Source organism: Amphibalanus amphitrite, unplaced genomic scaffold, assembly GCF_019059575.1.
Source record: "Amphibalanus amphitrite isolate SeventyFive unplaced genomic scaffold, NRLGWU_Aamphi_draft 000106F_arrow, whole genome shotgun sequence".
NCBI classification, from domain to species: Eukaryota; Metazoa; Arthropoda; class Thecostraca; order Balanomorpha; family Balanidae; genus Amphibalanus; species Amphibalanus amphitrite.
The window spans coordinates 901264-919540 of record NW_024881601.1 but is presented as its reverse complement, the minus strand read 5'-3'; the positions used below and the strand labels follow the sequence as shown (position 1 = coordinate 919540).

At 53.2% G+C, this 18277-nt stretch overlaps 1 protein-coding gene across 1 annotated transcript in view; it reads right to left on the bottom strand.

The window, feature by feature from the left end:
• The window catches only part of LOC122380790 (E3 ubiquitin-protein ligase HECTD1-like), an 82302-nt gene that overhangs the window by 46252 nt on the left and 17773 nt on the right, over nt 1–18277 (bottom strand). Inside the window, exons 3-4 of the mRNA XM_043364260.1 lie at nt 8451–8685; nt 7885–8112 (exon numbers count right to left, since the gene is read on the bottom strand). Of these exons, the coding sequence (XP_043220195.1) occupies nt 7885–8112; nt 8451–8685 (463 nt within the window). The remainder of the gene's footprint in view (nt 1–7884; nt 8113–8450; nt 8686–18277) is intronic.

Below are 18277 nucleotides of genomic sequence, written 5' to 3'. Positions count from 1 at the left end.
AGCTATCAGCGGCGGATCGACCACGGTGGACGAGCACATGTGTTAATGTCGTGATGCATCATATCCATCGACCTCGCGGGCTAATCCTACATCCATCGGTCATGCATGTCGGCGCGATGAGACAGCGCTCAGCTCAGATCCCGATCAGCGCCAGCTAGAATCAGCGCTGACCGAATCAGCACCAGGATCAGTGCTGAGCGGATCAGGGTGAGATCAGCATGGGGATTGGATCAGCGCTGAGGGCTGGCGGTGTTCACCATCACCTGGCGTAGGTATCCCGTGTCGGTGAAACGAACACCATCAGCGACTACAGCGGGTAGATAGAGGCGCTCAGGTGTGGGGCCATCACTGTTGACTGCCACAACAACGCGATAGAACAGAGCGCTGGTGACTCATGGCATAGTAACGTGACTCACTGCATCATCAAACAGAGACCTGCAGCGAGCCCCCACCCAATGGCAGATTTCAGCGACGTGTCACGACACAGCACGGGTAACTGACGGCCGGGCGGACGGGTGGACGGGAGACATTCCCATTCCCACGTCACAACCGCAAACGTGACGACACCAGCCCACGAATGACGTCACAGCTTGAAAGCAAGTGCGTCGATCCGCGTCGATCCCACCACTTCAACAAAACACTGCAGCGCAGGCAATGCAGCAATACGTGGCACGATGCAACGCAACACGGTACGGCATTACAAAATACAATGCATGAGCATAACGATACAATGCATGGCATGGCGGGCGATCGCCTCCGTCCGGCAGCCCGACTCTATCACTCCTCAAACTTCCAACAGCCAAACAACTCCAGCCGGAGGCACCCTCAGTTGGTGCCAGTCAAAGCAGACGCGGCCGTTGGGTCTGTCCGGCCCCCACGTACCCAGACACCCACTCTCAGCGTCACCAGGCCAGTGCACCAGTCGGCACGTCATAGACAGGTGGCTGCTGAGTGCTGACGCGAGGTGACAATGACGCGACTGACGCATCAGCTGGAACGCGCTCAGGTCTGTCCAACGGGCTCAAAGCAGCAGTTGGGCCCGCACGGACGGTCCATCGCCACATGGACAGCTCATGCCTTATACGTAGGGTGGCTACGTTGGCACGAAAAGATACCACAACACCGAGATAGGAGAAAGACACCGTCGCCAGCCGCAGCCGAATAGGGAGAAGGAAAGTCGATAACACGCCTCGAGTCCGTACAGCCGAGAACGATTATGGGGATGGATATGTGCACACCATTGACTTAGGTATTGTAAATTTTGGATAATCTCAAAATCGTCTAAACCAAGGCCAGCTACCGCTAAAAAAAAACATCAATGCATCCTAGCTGTAAAAATTACACAACGTGCCCACGTGTAGCCGACACCTCGCTCCGAATCTTCCTCCCGGTATGGCTACCCACGCACAGTGCCTACACCGTTAGCACGTGGGCCGGCTGCACCGCAGTCCACTCCAAACGCGGCCAGTCAGCCTCAACACCGGGCGAGCCACATACCCGGAGCTGCACGTGCTGTGCTCAGGTGCGTGGGTCGCAGCGCGCAGACCGCGACGGGAGACGGACGGGCAAGAGGGCGGAAAGACAGGCAAGACAGGCGGGCGGGTAGGTGGCAGGACCACAGACAGGACAGGAAGAGGCCACCGCGATAGCTCTTCCAATATGCAGATAGGGCCATCAGGAATCCCTGCAAGTCGCTAGGACGCCTGACAGCTCACGATGACTCACTCACACGTGGGACGGCTTGGTTAACGTTTTAAGGGCACAACTAGAGTCTGAAGTTCTTTCACAATCAGTAAGAGCAGACTCAGCCCGCAACATTCACATGCTTTTTCCTGCTCCGGCTGAATGCCCCAAGCTCGCTCTGGTGCAGGGAAGAAGAACGACGAGATGGTACTACTGCGACCATAAGCGTGATGTGAAATGTCTAGCTGACACGAGGCAGCATTATCTACACATCACCATACGCCGACCCGGGACCCCTGTAGCTAAGCGCGCTCCGCAGGACGGCCATGCAGCCGGGGACGACCGGCGGCCTCGCGTGCAGTGCACCGGGACCGGTCGGCCGGCGGCTCGGCCGCGGCGTGGTCGATGCTGCTACGGCGGCTCCTAATCCGACCCAAGTTCAGCCGAGTCGTGACAGTCGGCTGACACATCACGACTCATTCCGTCCTGAGGACTGCCTACTAACTCGCGCCGGCCAGTCATGAAATAATACCGCCCAGTCAGGGCAGGGAAATACTTATATAATATATAACTGCCCACTCTCCGTCTATCTACAAATATATTTCAATAATAAAATATGACAAAATTAGCCCTTTCCTATTTTAGGGTGCTTTATTTCGCTGAAGCACAGAGAAGTCTGTGGCTGAAGCCAACAACACCGTTGGCCAAAACAAATTCGCCCAACACCGTGCACCTCTGTCCAGCACGAGACCAAAGGTCTTGTCAGACACGAGTCAGTTCGGGTTAGGTCGGGTCGGGTCGGGACCGGTCAGGCGAGCTGGAGCCCGGCACGCCAGGCATGTTGATGAACACAGCAGGGCCGACGCTCCTCTATTGATTACTGAGCACTGGAATGCACCGACCCGCCGTGCCACCGCTCCCCATTTACTGGCAATGTCACCGGCGGAATCCGTGAAATGGTCCCGGTGAAAGTCACCTTTTCAGAATGTCTCCGACCACAGCTTCCACGGACGCCGGCGAGCGGAGACGACGACGAGGGCCTCGCAAAATATGAGAGCCGAGCATAGCAGCATCATTACGGAGCTATCTTAGAACCCAGCACCGCGATAATTCAGCTGAATATGCTGCCGGTTTTATAGCTCGGGCACGCATTCTCACAAAGGTCATACGATGTCGCAAAGGTCGACGCGGTAGAAGTGAATGGCTTCCTGGCCAAGATCACGAAACACATTTAACCACGATGGGTGGGAGCTTTAATACGAAAAATCACTATCAAGCTATAGTATATCGCCATCACTATATCAACCTTCCCCTAACGCTGACACTCGATACCACTCAGAAACAACTCTACGCCACCGCTTGTAGCGACTGGCGGGCTGCTACGTCTGGCGTGGAGCGGTGGTCTGATTTCGCGAGCCGTATGCGGCGCCAGGGTCACAATCACCTCGCTCCCAGTGCCATGACACAGAAACACTGCGCGACACGCGCGGTTAGACCGCCGGGTGGCCCCGATCGGGACAGCCCGTATGCACGCCTGCCTCTGTCTGTATGTGTGTCTGTTCAGTTCGCCGAAACAAAATACATTTGTTAGCAGCACAGTTACATTTTTGCGCATATTTGAGATGGTAACAATGCGTTCTTCATCGGATGAGAGCGCGTTTTTGTCGGTTTTCACCCGTGTCACCCGGATTCTGACTCAATGACAGGGTGGAACAGTCGAGAGTGGAACGGACCACCCAGTCCCACATCCAGCTCCAGAAACTAGACAGCACGGCTGACAACGCGCCTCAGCCGAGCGCCCCTCCCCGGCCCTCCAACAATAATTTCAGGCCGACACCTGTTGACCTCCCTGACCTCTGTGACCTCCGCTGACCTCCACTGACCCTGTCAGAACGGGGCCGCCCCATCTGGAACCATGGCCCGCCACTGCGAGCGGCGCAGTCAGCCGGACTCACGGCGCCCACGACATATGGTCGGCGCCAACAGGCAGTACCTGAACGGCCACGTCTGGGGTAGAAAGCGTGCAGTGGCCGGCCCGCCGCCTCAGCTAGACAGGTGCATCAACAATACCGGATCAGCATCGTCACTGTCATCACTGTCAGTGTCATCTTCATCATCGTCAAACCCATCGTCAGACCATCGTCATCATACGGATGCAGAATACCGTCGCATGTAGCCGCATATGAATCAGAATCCATTTCCCCGCACCGTTCCGCGTCCTACACCACGACCACAACATTCCTCCCTTCCTCCCTTCGCGGTCACTCCTGCGGACGGAGCCAGCGCCGAGTCATGCCGGCTCAACACCTTCCCGTGCGGCCTCGCCCAAAGGAAGCCGTTCCCGACACCCACACATCCCCAACAGTGACTCTCAGCCACGACGCCACAAACGCCTTACGCCACCACACCGTGCCGCCGGCGCACGCCATAAAAAACATGGCGAACTATTAGAGATGCAAGTTTCTAACACACAAAAACGGTGTTGGGCTTGTAGTTGGGTAAGCGGGATTTCGGAACGTCTGAGCTCATCGGCAAGCCAGGCTTATGATAAGCTCGGTAAAGAAAACTTTTCACTGAAAAGACGGCTGCCTGGGCTTGACACAAGACGGGCCAAAAATCCTTCTCATCACAGGCATGGCAGTACTGGGCTTTGGTTTGATGGCATTTGCATCTCTTCCAGCCATTACACAATGCGCCGACGGCGCCAGCAGCCAGCTCGGCGTGGGTCGGCGCGGAACGAATGGAACACTCCAGAATCACAAAGGCTCCAGAATCCCTCTCAGACGGTCATTTCCCTCCCTCCCTTCCTCTCCCTGCTCCCAACCCAGCTCAGCGGAGATGTCGAACCGTTGAAGCAGACAGTCGACTCCCAGCCCGACCACGCGGACGGCTGAGGGAGGGCAGGGCGACGGCGGGCGACGCGGTCCGACAGAGTGATTGATCGCCGACACTGGTGGGAGTGGTTTTGCACATGTCGTACCGATACCAAAACAAACAGCGCCGTCCCAAGTTGGCCATCTCAGTGGCCTCAGCGAACTAATGACTGTCGGTTTCTGAACTTGTCCGTTGCAAGCGGCATGTCGCATTCAGATTCAACCATCCCGCTTCAGCCGTTAGTTTATGGGAAGCTATGTGATGCAACGACGACCGTGTGCTGGACGACCGTCCTCAGCCATAATACACGACCTTGGGTCGTAATGGGCGAGGGGCGATGACTGGCAGACTACGACGTCCGTGACGGCGTTTGGGTGCAGCGCGGCGCGGCGGCGGGGGCGTTGTAGGAGCGACGGTGACGACTTTGAAACCGGGCGGGGGCGGCGACAGGGGGAAGCCCGAGGAGGTTGTAGGAAGGAGGCGATATCGGACGACAAAGTGCGTCATGCGTCTTGGCCGACTCATTACGCCAGCCCATTAGAAGCGGCCCGCCGCGGCGCGGCGCGTAGCTGCAGCGCTCCTCCGTGTCGCCTGTCGCATAACAGACGACAAACGGCCCCGGTAGAAATATCTATGTGCACCGCGAAACGGAGCACAGAACTGCTTTGATCCAGCTGGGAGGCCGAGCAGTTAAAGCCAACAAAAACCGGTAGCTCACATTCCAACCAGCCTCACGCACTTGACTCTTGTGCTGGAGAAGTTAACGAGCGCTCGTCACCAATCACAGAGCGTTGTTTTTCTGTCTCGACAGTCTAATCTTGGCTAGTCGGAATGAAGTGAGTTCCAGCGCTGCCGCCTACTGCTACCAGTCGGAAACCGCAGCTTCCTACCGGCATCTGACAGGGTCACGGCAGGCGGCCCGTTCTTGCTCGCTTCCGGCGTCGGTGCAAATTGGGCCCGACCACAAGAACTGGCAGCCGCAGCGTTCGCGTTAGCCCGACCATGGCGAGTCAGAGCCGCCCACACTGACCCGACGGCCGCGGGTCACGAGGGTGGTGACCTGTCGACCTGCCGGGTCACACGAGCTGCCGCTGCTACCAGGCAGAGGTCAATGTGTTTGACCTGCACTCTGGTCAGCCGTCACGGCGCCGCAGCTTCAAGGAACGGGTGCCGACGGGAGCAGTCTCAGGAGGCAACAGAACCAAAAATTACTAGCTTTGGTGGCTTGACAGCCTAGCTGTCGCTGTTTCAGGCGTCTTTTGCTCATCACCGACTAAAGGCGGCCGCACACTGGGCCATTCGGCGGGCGAGATTCCGCAAAAGCGAAATTCCGTAAGCGACATTACGCCTCCGCGGACGCCGAACCAACCGCCGAAACGAAAAATGTGGCGGAACATAAATGTGGCTGTGAAGGGTCGGCAGCCAGCTGTTCACGGACAGAGTGCGCATGCGTGCGGACAGCCGCGGAATCGCGGAAAAGGCTGAACCGGTTCAGCTTTTTCCGCGACTTCACCGCGGAAAGCCGATATTGTGGAACTTGATACTCACTAACTAATGATGGTGTGGCCGAGAAATAGACTTAATTTGATAAGAAAGCCGTAATGTTATTTCTTTCCTAGCAATAAATGGCTCTATGCACTAAACTGGCTATTCAAAAAGTAGGTTGCTATGTGCCTCTCCACAATTGTCTTTAGGTTTCTTGCATTTTTCGACAAACACGGTTGTTTACATTAATCACGAGCTTTATTTTTTTGAAACTTCCTCCAGAAATTATGTCAAATTAATAGATATTCAAAACTTTTTTGTACAGAAATATAGCAAAATCGCATTAAATAAGCAAATATTGTATTTGCTCAAATGTATTCAGTTTGCATTCGTTTATATTATATAAACCATAAAATATTTCACATAAAGTTCCTGAAAATACTAAGCAGAAAATCGCACCGCCGAATGGTCCCGTAAACTGCTGAAAACAAGCGGAAAGCCGCTGTAGGAATGTCGCCCGCGACATTCCGCTTTTGCGGAATCTCGCCCGCCGAATGGCCCAGTGTGCGGCCGCCTTAAGCGCTGGTGCCTGGTGGCCATGACCGAGCCACCCAACCGACAGCTCTGACGAATAGCACCCGGTTGACCCATGAACAGACCATATCTCAGCCCACTAAAGACTATATCTCACACAATCAGACATATCCGCTCCCTAATGCAGCATTACCACCAGAAATCGCTCCCAATGTTCCGCTAGGGTTCGTGCTAATTCATGATTTCCGCCAACGATTTGGACGTTATCAACACATCAAACGGAAATCGTTATGAGTGATTCTGTTAAAAATCTATTTCCGGTCTTCAGAGATATACAACCAAATACCGCGTCACTTACAGTCTATGCATTTGGCAGAGCCATAACGCTTTCCCTCTCATCAATTTCTCATCCAGTCACCAAATCTCCAGCTCTGCCTCCTCCATTCCCCTTTAGTAGGCGGACTTCCTCCCAGCGCAGCTAGCGGACCGCTCCCGGCGCCGGCTCGCTTTCCGCGGACCGATTCACCTCGGTCCATTTACCTCGGCTGCCTCCATCAGAGCTGCCACCACCAGAGCCCATACATCGCCCCCTTCTGAGAACCTGACCGGCCTGAACTAAAGACTGGCCAAATGGCACGGTTCGCACCGGTTTACGAAAGCAGCGCCGATAGCGTCAAGTGTTTTCAGGCGCGTAGAAGTGCCTGAAGTCTATGAGTCAGTTTGGAATTTGGACCGATCTCAGACCGATTTCACGCTGACCTTTGGCCAGCTGAAACGAGGGGCCTCTTGCCAAACATCCAGGGACTCGCCGCCATCCAACATGTTTCGTCCAGCAAGGGACGGTGCACATATTGGCAGAGACATTCATAAGTGCATTCCGCGAATGCCTTGCGCCAGCCAAGCAGGGCAGCTAATTAATCTAGCAAGTGCATAAATCCAGGCGAGCTGGCACCGTCACTGAATTGGACAATCTCACTAGTCACAAGAGACGACATCACTCGCAATGAATGTGCCCATGTCAATGTCTCGACGTTTCAACACTTCCGTTTCAAATTAGAGCCTAATTACACACGAGGATCAACTGCAAAATGTTTTCGGATCTCACGATTGAGTGTTATAACCCTGCATTATTTCGTGTACCTTTCCACGTAACCAGACAAAGATCTCTCCCTCCACAGACTTGGAATCCCTCTCAAAGTTAGTTTCGTCGTATCGTGTGCCATCCCTTTATGTCTTCTCCTGCCCGGTCTCATTCCATCCTATATCCCATCCCACCCTATCTCATCCCGTGCCTCCGTCGGTACTCACATGCTGGTCGTCGTGTTTGAGCAGCGTCGAGAGCGAGTCGACGCAGCAGGGCAGCGCGCCGTCCTGCGGCTCCATCTTGGTGCAGAGTCGCGACACCACGGCCATGGCCGAGTGCAGGGTGTCCTTGTGGATCAGGTGGCCGTTGTCGCGCACGAAGCTGAGCACGCAGCTGAGGCCGCCCGCCTCGAACACGGCGCCCGCCTCGCGGGTGCACACCAGCTCCAGAACCTGGCGGGGAGGAGGTTGGTGTATCACGTGGAGGCGAGTGCAAGCTGGTAGATAATCACACATTGGAAAAGGGAAGTTTACAAAAACGCAAAACTTCCGAGCCAAACTCCAAAGACGATAGCTGCGCTAAAATATGTTCACTTATCACAAACATCTACAACTTAATCCTCAAGCCCTTCATCTTCTATGTCGATCGGCGGCAACGGAGTAGTTCAACAGACAATACCTTCCAAATACCATTCCATCTAAACCCAACATCCCCTCCCTTACAGTGGCGTCTTCCATGGATTCAGCACGCCTGTCACTTTGTCTAGCGCCTCTCCCACTGTTTCACCCACCTTGATGCACTGTTCGGCCAGGTCCTTGCTGGAGCGGCTCGTCAGCTCGGCCACCACCAGCCGGTTGCACATGGCCTTGACGGCGCCGTCGACGGAGACGATGCGTCGGGTGCACTCGGCGCTCACGTCCAGGTAGTAGGTGATGGCGCGCGCCGTCACCTCCAGCACGTTATCTGGCGCGCACTCGTCCAGGAAGATGCGGCACAGAGCCGGTAGGAAGGTGCGCGGCGGACAGCTGCCGGAGAGCGAAACGAGAGGTGGTTAGAATACGGAGGTGAGAGACGTCAACACGAGTGGTGAGAGGAGGAGGGGCTTCTTTTCTACTTTAATAAGCATCAGGGGTCAGCAAAAGGCGGGCAGTTTAAAAATGGTAGCATAGGGAAACACTGGTCAGGTCGGTCCAGAGGAGATGATGATTATTTTGGTTTTAGGGCGTCCGGACTGCTAAAGCCATGGACCTTGGGGAGGGAGGGGAATTGCAGAGTTCAGGACGGGGCGATCATAGTTTAGATGAGGGCGGGGAAGGACAAAGGAACACAATGTGATGCAGTTAATGAGTGCGATAATCGGCGACTCTGAGTAGGTGCGATAGACAAACATTGTCGTTTCTACAGAATACAGGTTTCAGGAACAGTGGTCCAGGTTTACATAATGCATATAGGTTTACATGTGTATTGTGTAATGTACGCATTACCGGTGAGTCATATGTCATAACAACACACATTTCAGCTTTGCTCTGATAGCGGGGAAATGCAATTTGTTGCGTGACGCAATGCCTTGCAACGCATCGCCGACACCATGCGTCCAATTGAGGACAGGTGACTGTCCCGACCCCAGACACCCCGATATCAACGGTGCCGGGCAGTGATGGCCCGCCGGCACTGCCATCAAATATGGAGCAGTCAGCCGTCCAGGTGTCGTGCCCTCGACCCTGAGCCGTCCCTGGCACGGGTCGCCCCGACCCGTCTCCAACACCTTAAACACGATAACCGAGATTCCTCGCGTCGGGAAGCCATTCCACGGCCCACGCTTGACCGTGCTATGTTATGGAGCAGGCTCCAACTGCGTCTCGCCGTCCCGATGGGAATTCCTCGAAAGAAAATAAACACCGCGGTTCGGTCGAGACGATTGTGTTCACAGAGCACGGTGCTCGGTGTTGGTCGTGACGGACGCCCACGGCCGCGACCGTCCGGGACCGGGCCGATTCGTAAGAGCGGCGCTCGACCGACGCGAGAAAGCGACACGCCCGCCGGTTCCCCGTCAACACCGCCCAGATTTACGATTGAACAGCGGGCTGAAACCAGACAATTTGAGGCAATCCAGTAATCCCGCATTGGCGACCGACGCGGGAAGCTGGTCTCTCTATTTTCACCAGAATCCAAACACACATCAGAGCCAGGTGTCTCGTCACGTAGACACTCAATAAGCGACGCTGCAATCATTCATTATCGTAGGTAATACCCCAAAACGGTATCAGTGGATGAGAGTCTGCTTCATCTTGCTGATCACTGTCAAAGAAAAAAGACCCACGCTATCATCAATCTTTTACGACCCACCGCTTCACCCCAATCCGCAGAGAAAACTCAACTCAAACTCAATGATTCACAGCATTGGTAGCGTCGCCCACTAGCGCTCTTCCCGGCCTTCGATAACCATTAATTCGTGAAGTGACTGACGCCTTCTAGGTGCCCTTCGGCGTTCGACGGTACGGCCTAGACCAGCCCCATCCAACCGAGCGATAGTCAGCGCAAACAGTGTGCCCCAGGCGCCTGCGAGTATGCCGCGCAACCGAGCAAGCGCGAGCGATGTGAAATGTCTGGGAATTCACAGGAACAACGGCAGCAGACAGACATCCATGTCGAAGGGTAGTGAGTCTAAATGAGGAGTGATTGGAGGCGGGATGTCCTCTCGAGCACGTATATCATAGAGGATCAAAGCCATCAGACGCACGGCTGCAACGACAAAGGCGAGCAATTGAGTTCCGAGCCCAGCCGAGCGATCACACCAGCCAGCGCCGTCAGTTGGTCGAGGTTTCAGGGCATGGCGAGTCACTCCTAGAGCTCAATTTGCGCTCACCCAGCAGATCAGATAACACATGTCCACCACTTCCTGGACAAAGGCGACCATTTGTGCACTCATCCAGAGTAATTGACGAATAAGTGCGGTATTTTCCTTCGTAATGGTAATATGAGCTCGATGGAGGCGATGCAAGTTTGCATTTAAGTGAGCGCGTGGCCATCTTAATAGCAATTATTGAGTATGTATAGCATTAGTTCCGTTAATCTGTGAGTTTGAGTGGCATTAATGTAGGCGGTAAGTGTTTCATCACCACGTTGATATTTGGTATCTGCAAGTCCAAGCCCGGAGGGTTATGTCCCAATAAAAGGCATTACATTTATGCACTTTATAATGGCCGCAGGCAGCGCCTAGCAGAATCAGAGACTTCACCAGTTCAGACATAACGATAATGCAATCAAATATAATAAGCCAATAAGGACTGTACTAGCTAGCCGCAGAGGGTCCACCGCCGCCTGCCCGGCTCTCCCATGACGCAATCGTGCCCTAATCGCCTACATATGTCAACAGGCGCCCGGCCCAGTGTCCGTGACGGCACGAAGACGCCATTGTGCCGGCCACGGGCCGCGGCCGCCGGCTGCACCCCTCAGGGGGGTCACGGTGCAGCGTACATACCCCCCTACACTGACTGTATCTACACAGGACTGGGCAGTCGTGACAGCACACCGGTCCCGGCCGCTGAACCCGCACTCTGCACCGCCTCGTGACATCACGGCAGCAGAGCCGCCCTTGCTCTCTGTAACGGACAGGCCGGACCACAGACCAGAGTTTGGACACGGTCGAGCGGCGCGCCAGGCAGCGGTAATGGAGGTACTGGCAGAGACGATGGTCTTAGTTCCTGTTGATACTTGAGTTCCGCCCATAACCCGCGCCCCACTGGGGTCTGTGTATAACACGCCCTACTGGGGGGGGGGCTATTCATAGCCCCCCCTCCTAACTCCGAAACTACTGGGCCGATCGTCAAAATTCAAACGGCGTCTGATAGCCCCGGAAAAACTGTCGAGCGAAACCTAATTTCATTGACCTCGAGGTCACCGATGACGTCACAGGTCAGGTCAAAATTAAAAATTATTAGCATTTTGGCTTGTTCACATTTTGGGCTCTGGCCGCCGTCTTACAAGTCAGATCAGGTTCATTTTTGGTTTCCACACTCGTGAACAGATGCTCTAGATACCTTGAGGGTACCAAACTTGTACTCTGATTTTCAGGTCAAGGTCAGGTCATCACAGGTCACGAAAATATTATATCATGCGTCGGTCACGTGACACATGTTTTATGGTCCATTTAGGTCATAGATTTCGAATTTGATGTCGTCTGTGTCATTCGAGGTCATTTTGAGTCGAATTTAGCTTAGGTCAGGTCACTTTCAGGTCAAAAAAGGTCAAATTTTGAAGTGAAGATTTTTCAACAAAAAAGGTGTCTATTGGATGCAGTCTGAGCTCAGAAACACGATGGTGCCATTTATATTGGTGTACGATGTCAAATACGTACTGAAAAATTGATTTGAAAAATTAAAAATTGTGAATTATTTGCAATAATGCGTATACCTTGGCCATTTTTGAAGATATTTAGCTAAAACTTGCTAGAGTTAGTCATAATCATGCGTTCTGTCACATATATTCCGGTTTTTTTCGAAAAGTCAAAAACTTTTTGAAAAAAAAATATAAAAATATAAATTTTGAACATTATATACAATTTTCGAAATTTTCAAAATTTTGAGAATCCGAGATAGCAGTTTGATAGCGCGGTCAATTCTGAGTCCTTTCATGCAAAGAAATTGGATCTAGCTTAAAAACTGAGCTCTTGGGAGCGATTGCCGTGGTTCAATGTTTTGCGTCGAAATCGGACGAACATGACGTCACTCTGACGTCATTTCCGGCCGACCTATGGTAGCTACGAAGTTCAAATTTTGACACAAGGTGTCAAATTGATGCAGCCGAAGGTACTGAAAGTTTGGCGTCGATTCGTCAAGCGGTTTGGAAGTTATTGCAGAAAAACGGGAGGGGGGGCTATAAATAGCCCCCCCCCCCCCAGTGGGGCGCGGGATAAGACAGGGTTCAACAGCTACCAGTCATCAAAGCAGCTCAAATCCCACTCGAATACCCGACCTACCCACACGTACACCTACACGTCACATACCCTCTCATGATTGTGTTGATGCCAAGCCACCGCTATCTCACTTTCCTGATAGTCACTATCGGAAGATAAGCGGCGGTGCCCTCCTCCCCCCCCCCCCCATACACAGCGTGGTCCACAAACCGCCCTCATCCCAACACCCTCGCCAGCACGATTTGGGCACGGCCCAACATGACAACTGATGTTACATCGCTTGGGCTTGGCGGTGGGCAGCTCACAGCTACCAAAAAGTCTCCAAACATATAAAAGCCGGCCGAACCAGCAAAGACTGTCTTCGATCTGCCACAGGTCGCGGTTGCAACGACAGACGCGACAATCCAAAATCACGACGGGCCGCCTATATTAACAACTGGTCGGCAACAGCTCCTGTGCTGGCCGAATGCCAACAGTCGTCGGGTGCTGGGTCGGCGAGCTCGCAACCGGTCACAGCAATGACGTCACATGTCAACAAACCAATCCGTGCAAACTGGAAACTGGGCCACCGCAGGCCCCGACTTTTGTAATCAAACAATTCTGCAGCATGGGCCACGGAATACCTGTTATGGCGGAACGGCATCGAATTCTAACGAAGATAACATTGTTCTGCACAAATTTACAAACAGTATAGGGCGGTTGGTCTACCAGTGCCAAGCCATCGAAGCACCGCGCTATGATATCGAACATACCTTCATGCATGCAACATCAACATGGGTGAACGACCAAACATGCAAACTCCATTCTTCAAAGCCACATAACGCGATGCAACATGCCGAATTACTGACATTACAGACATCCTCTCGCACAGCTGCCATTACGGGACTCGGCGCGCGGAGGGCGCAGCGGAGGCAGGCACGATGTCCTGTTTGTCAGCGAGCCCCACGCGGGCGGTTCAGATTCCCCGCACGCAGCGCGCGCCGGCGGCAGGCGCGTCGGTCCGGCGCCGGCTCGGTGACGGCAGCGACGCGACGAGCCGGGCCCGACGACACGCAGGTCACGCAGCGCGCGACGCCCGCCGCCGCCGGCGAGTCAGAGAGCCCGGAGCCGAAAAACACCCCCGGCAGAGGACAGAATGAATAACGGGCGCGACGAAACTGCGGACTCATTTACCAGAAGGCCACGCCAGACCAAAACAGGATTATTAGTCAGTCTAATGGACAGCATAGAAGGTGAAATAATTCAGCACGTCTGCACATCATCTTCAACCCTCGTGGTTGAAATGAAGACAGCCAAAGACCATATTATGCAAGCGTTCCCGTGAAGTCCGTTGGACATCAATGACGTTCTAGGCATGGCATGATTACCAGCACGTCGAAAACATTCATCTGTCATCACCGCGTGGCGTCGCAGGCCCGTCATCCATAAATACCATTTGGCGGCACGTCAGTCGCACGGACGGGATTTCTGAAAACATCACTACCCAGAACCCATCCACCTCCGCTAAACTCTCGGCCGAGTGCCGCCAGCAGCTTGAGACGGCGGTTCGCCGAACAATATGTCCTCTCATATCCACGCCTCGGTACAGCAGAGCAGAGTACGGCACGGTTAGGCGGCATCACCATAGCTAGGCACGGAATACCTTCCGCGATAGCAAGTGCCATCGAACAGCAGAGACTAGGCTTTAATTCTCGTGCGGTCATTCGGTTAATAATAGCGTCTCGGATACATGCTTTTCAAGGTGATGTTTTCCGAATAGATCCTCCGCTCGCCAAACCCAACCAGAGGAAATGATCTGTGCATCCAACCACAGAACGGTCACGAACAGTCAGCATACAAGTGTTTCAGCACAGTCAGCATACAAGTGTTTCAGCCTGTCGCACGACAGACTGCACGACAGAACATAACCAGAGGGTACGGTGCAGGGTGGACCCGCCGCCCGTCCCATGCATCACCGCTACAAGGACACTCCGCGCTGGGGAGATCCGAGAGGAGTGAGCGATCACTTCCCACGCGACGGCCGGAGAAGGCGATCACTCCCACACCGATACCGCAGAGAAAAACGGTCGCAGCTGCGGCTGGCGAAAGCAGATGGTGACGATTTTACCGTAGTTCTTGCATGGAAATGTTGCATAAGCATAAAACAGGCATCTTATTTAGCCACTCTCGCCTCTCCAAAGAACCGCGATACCATGCGCCCTTTGCCCTGGTTCAACAATGACTAGTGGTGTCAATCGGAACTTGAATCTTCGGAATTCCGATTTTGTCCAATGTCCAATTCGGAATTCGATTGGACAATGACAACAGGCTTTGGACAACTTTGGACAATCGCTTGCTACACCTCAACATTTTCATAAAATTATCGTGTTTAACATTGATTGGCTATTAAAAAGTCCAGCTTTCGATATGATTAACACTTTTGAGAGCTGGCAACGATACATTAACAGCAAATTAAATAACGGTGTTGAGTGTAAACTATTGCACAAATGTCGGACATCTTTGGACAAATGGCTGGCTTGGATATTTTTGGACGGACAATCGACGCCAGCATTGGACATTGGACGGACATTGGACACATGTTTGCTGAAATTGACATCACTAACAATGACCCAATCCCCCCATCCCCCCCCCCACACACAGGCAGAACAGGCACACACAACCCACCAACCACGAAGATAACGAGCAGATCCCGTGCGTGGAGCCGCAACTGTCAACCATTGTTTCCCTACTACCAGCTCCAGGCACCGAGACCAGCACGGACCAGAGACCGTGCGAGCGCGGACCAGGGACCAACCGAGGAGAAACGCCAGCAGTCCAGCCGTCGGTACACTGGCCAGCGGTGCCTGACCAGTGGCCATTGATCGCCAATGACACCACGGCTGTCCAGTCAGGTGGCGCAACCCAGGAACACAGTGGGTAACAACGCTAACGTGACAACGGTCAGCCAACGCTCGTGATGAGAGAGGGAGATGGAACAGAAAGAGTGGAGAGCGAGAGGAGAGCGGACCAGAATGCACGGCTCGCCAGCACGACCTTGACCACGACCGGCGGACCGTGTCGCGCTCTGCAGCGACGGCGTCGAGCGGTGCGGGTATGGCATGGGACGGAAGGGTCGCCAGGAAAGTTCTACCGACTCGACGGCCAATGGTGATTGAAGAGGACAACTTGGGAGCCAAACGGATTACCCCGGTCTTCGGTGATTGAAGAAGGCAGCTTAGGAGCTGAAGGGATCAATGAAACCAAGAAAATCGCCCTAGGAAAACATGGAAATGATACGAATAATGGATGACGTTACATCGAAAGCCACCATTACCAATATCAATCCATGGATGCTGTTCCGGAGGATCCCGGATAATACTCTGGTGTTACTCTCGAAAGTAAAACAGCAGAAATAGCATGTGCCTCCATGCGCGAGGAACTAAAGAAATTTGTGCTGAAATAGAGTGTTTTTGATGTCTAGAAAGAGGAAAAAAATACAAAACAAGAAAAAATGTGAAAACAGTTTGTGAATATAAGTTAAGTTTAATTAAGCTATTAAGAAACAAGAACACAACGCGAGAACACTATCATTCAACATCTGGTGCCGTGACCCGGATTCGCCGGTGATTAAGAAATCTTTGAACGCCTTGTGCAAATTTAAAGAGTAAATGTGAAGTAACGTAGGTAACTGGTGTCTTGAATTAGCTTTGAGTAATGTAAGTATCTGTTAAGCATTAATTAATTGTACTCTTTGACAAGATGGCAGGGAAGAAGAAAAGGAGAGCTGACAATACAGAGACTGCCGATCAAGATAACTCGGAAAGTTCAGATAAATCAGATTCAACGATGCCTCTGAAAAGGGACATTAGCAAGACTATGCGTGAATTTCACCGAACACAAAGACGACTCACTTCACTTGTAGAGAGCGGTGAGATCACAACTGGAAACTCAACCGATGCCATCGAATCACTAGAGGATTTGATCGAGCATATGCATGGACTGACGGAATCACTTTGTGAAGAAGTAAGTGATCAAGGCGAAAAGGAAGAACTTTGGCAGGAACTGGAGCAGGTTGAGAAAGAATCGCGAGAAACCATTCGGTTGACCAATAAAGCCATTCGCGAGAAGATTAACCCGCAGCCTGCAAACGCACCAAGTTCAACTGATGCGAGCACGTCCGGAACCCAAGCAAACAAAGGAGTGAGAAGAACGCAGATGGACTGGACCACCCATGGTCTAAGAAGTCCTCGACTGCCGGTGTTCTCTGGAGAGGACTATGAAAATTGGAAGATAACATTCGACGCATTTGTGGGAGACGAGGACATCCCGGAAAAATTCAAGATGATACAGCTCAAAGCCTGTCTCGGCGGTGACCCGCTGAAGCTCGTCAGCCGATACAATCCCACGGCAGCCGGGTATACAAAGGCCCGAAGCGAGCTGGAGCGCAAATACGGCGGAACGGGAAGACGGATCAGACGTCAACTTGAAGAGATCCGAGCGATGAAGCCGGTACGAGCCGGAAACTGCAAAGACTTGGATGATCTTGCTGACTGCGTCCAGAACCTAGTGACCAATTTGGAAGACAGTGGATGTGTGGCAGATCTGACCGAAATGTCAGCATACTACATTTTGGTCAAGGAGAAGCTGCCGGCATCATATTTGAAAACCTACAAGCGGTGGCAACAGGACGGGAACAGGACGGACAGTTTGATTCTGTTCGCTGACTGGCTGGCAGATGAAGCTGTATGTGAGCGGGAGGCGCAGGAGATAAGCTTGGCCGGTCAGCAGAGACCTGAAGGCAGAGGCAAGGCGGAGACCGTACCGAAGAAGCCGAGAAGAGTTTTCAGCACGGAAACTGTCGGACAGCCTGAACGAAGAGCAACGTGTCTGTACTGCAACGAGCCGCACAGTCTGGATAACTGCCCGCACTTCACCCGGTGGACTGTCAGCAGTCGCTACCACTACTGCAAAACTAACAGGATATGTTTCCGCTGCCTGTCTGGCCATCATCTGGGGCGTAACTGCCGGCAGTTCAATGGCTGCTCGGTGAATTCATGTGAAGGCACGCACCACACACTGCTGCACGCTACAGCCAAGCCCGCGACTACTGGCCGTGAGGGAGCCATGGGAGGCCGGTCGGTACCTCACGAAGCTGAAGTAGCTGGTGCAGAATACGTCCCATCCACCCAGACACAGAGAAGTTCCAAGCAGTCGTTTCGCACAAAGAAGTCATCTGGAGACGCTCAATCGAACCCCGATCGAGTGGCGTTTCAGACGGTGCCAGTGAAGCTCTCTGCGAATGGGAGATCAGTCATTGTGAGTGCACTTCTGGACCCGTGTTCTGATGCCAGCTACCTGACGGAGGCCGCTGCGAATGAGCTACAGCTGCAGGGAGAAGATGAAGATGTGGACCTAGAGACGGTGAACGGAAGCTCACAAGTGAGGATGAAGAAAACTCAGATTCAACTCAGCTCAGTGGATGAAGGCTACAAGGCCAAGCTCAGCGCATTTGTCATCAAAGATCTGTCCAGCGCATCAACAAAAATCGACTGGAACCTGATGAAAGATCGCTGGGATCATATGAAGAAGATCCCGTTCCCGACCGTATCCAGGAAAGGCGGCATTGATATGCTTATCGGCCTGACGGGCGACACCATGTCCCTGTTTCTACCTGAGGAAACCATCCAGGGGCCTCCCGGTGATCCAGTGGCGGTGAAAACCCC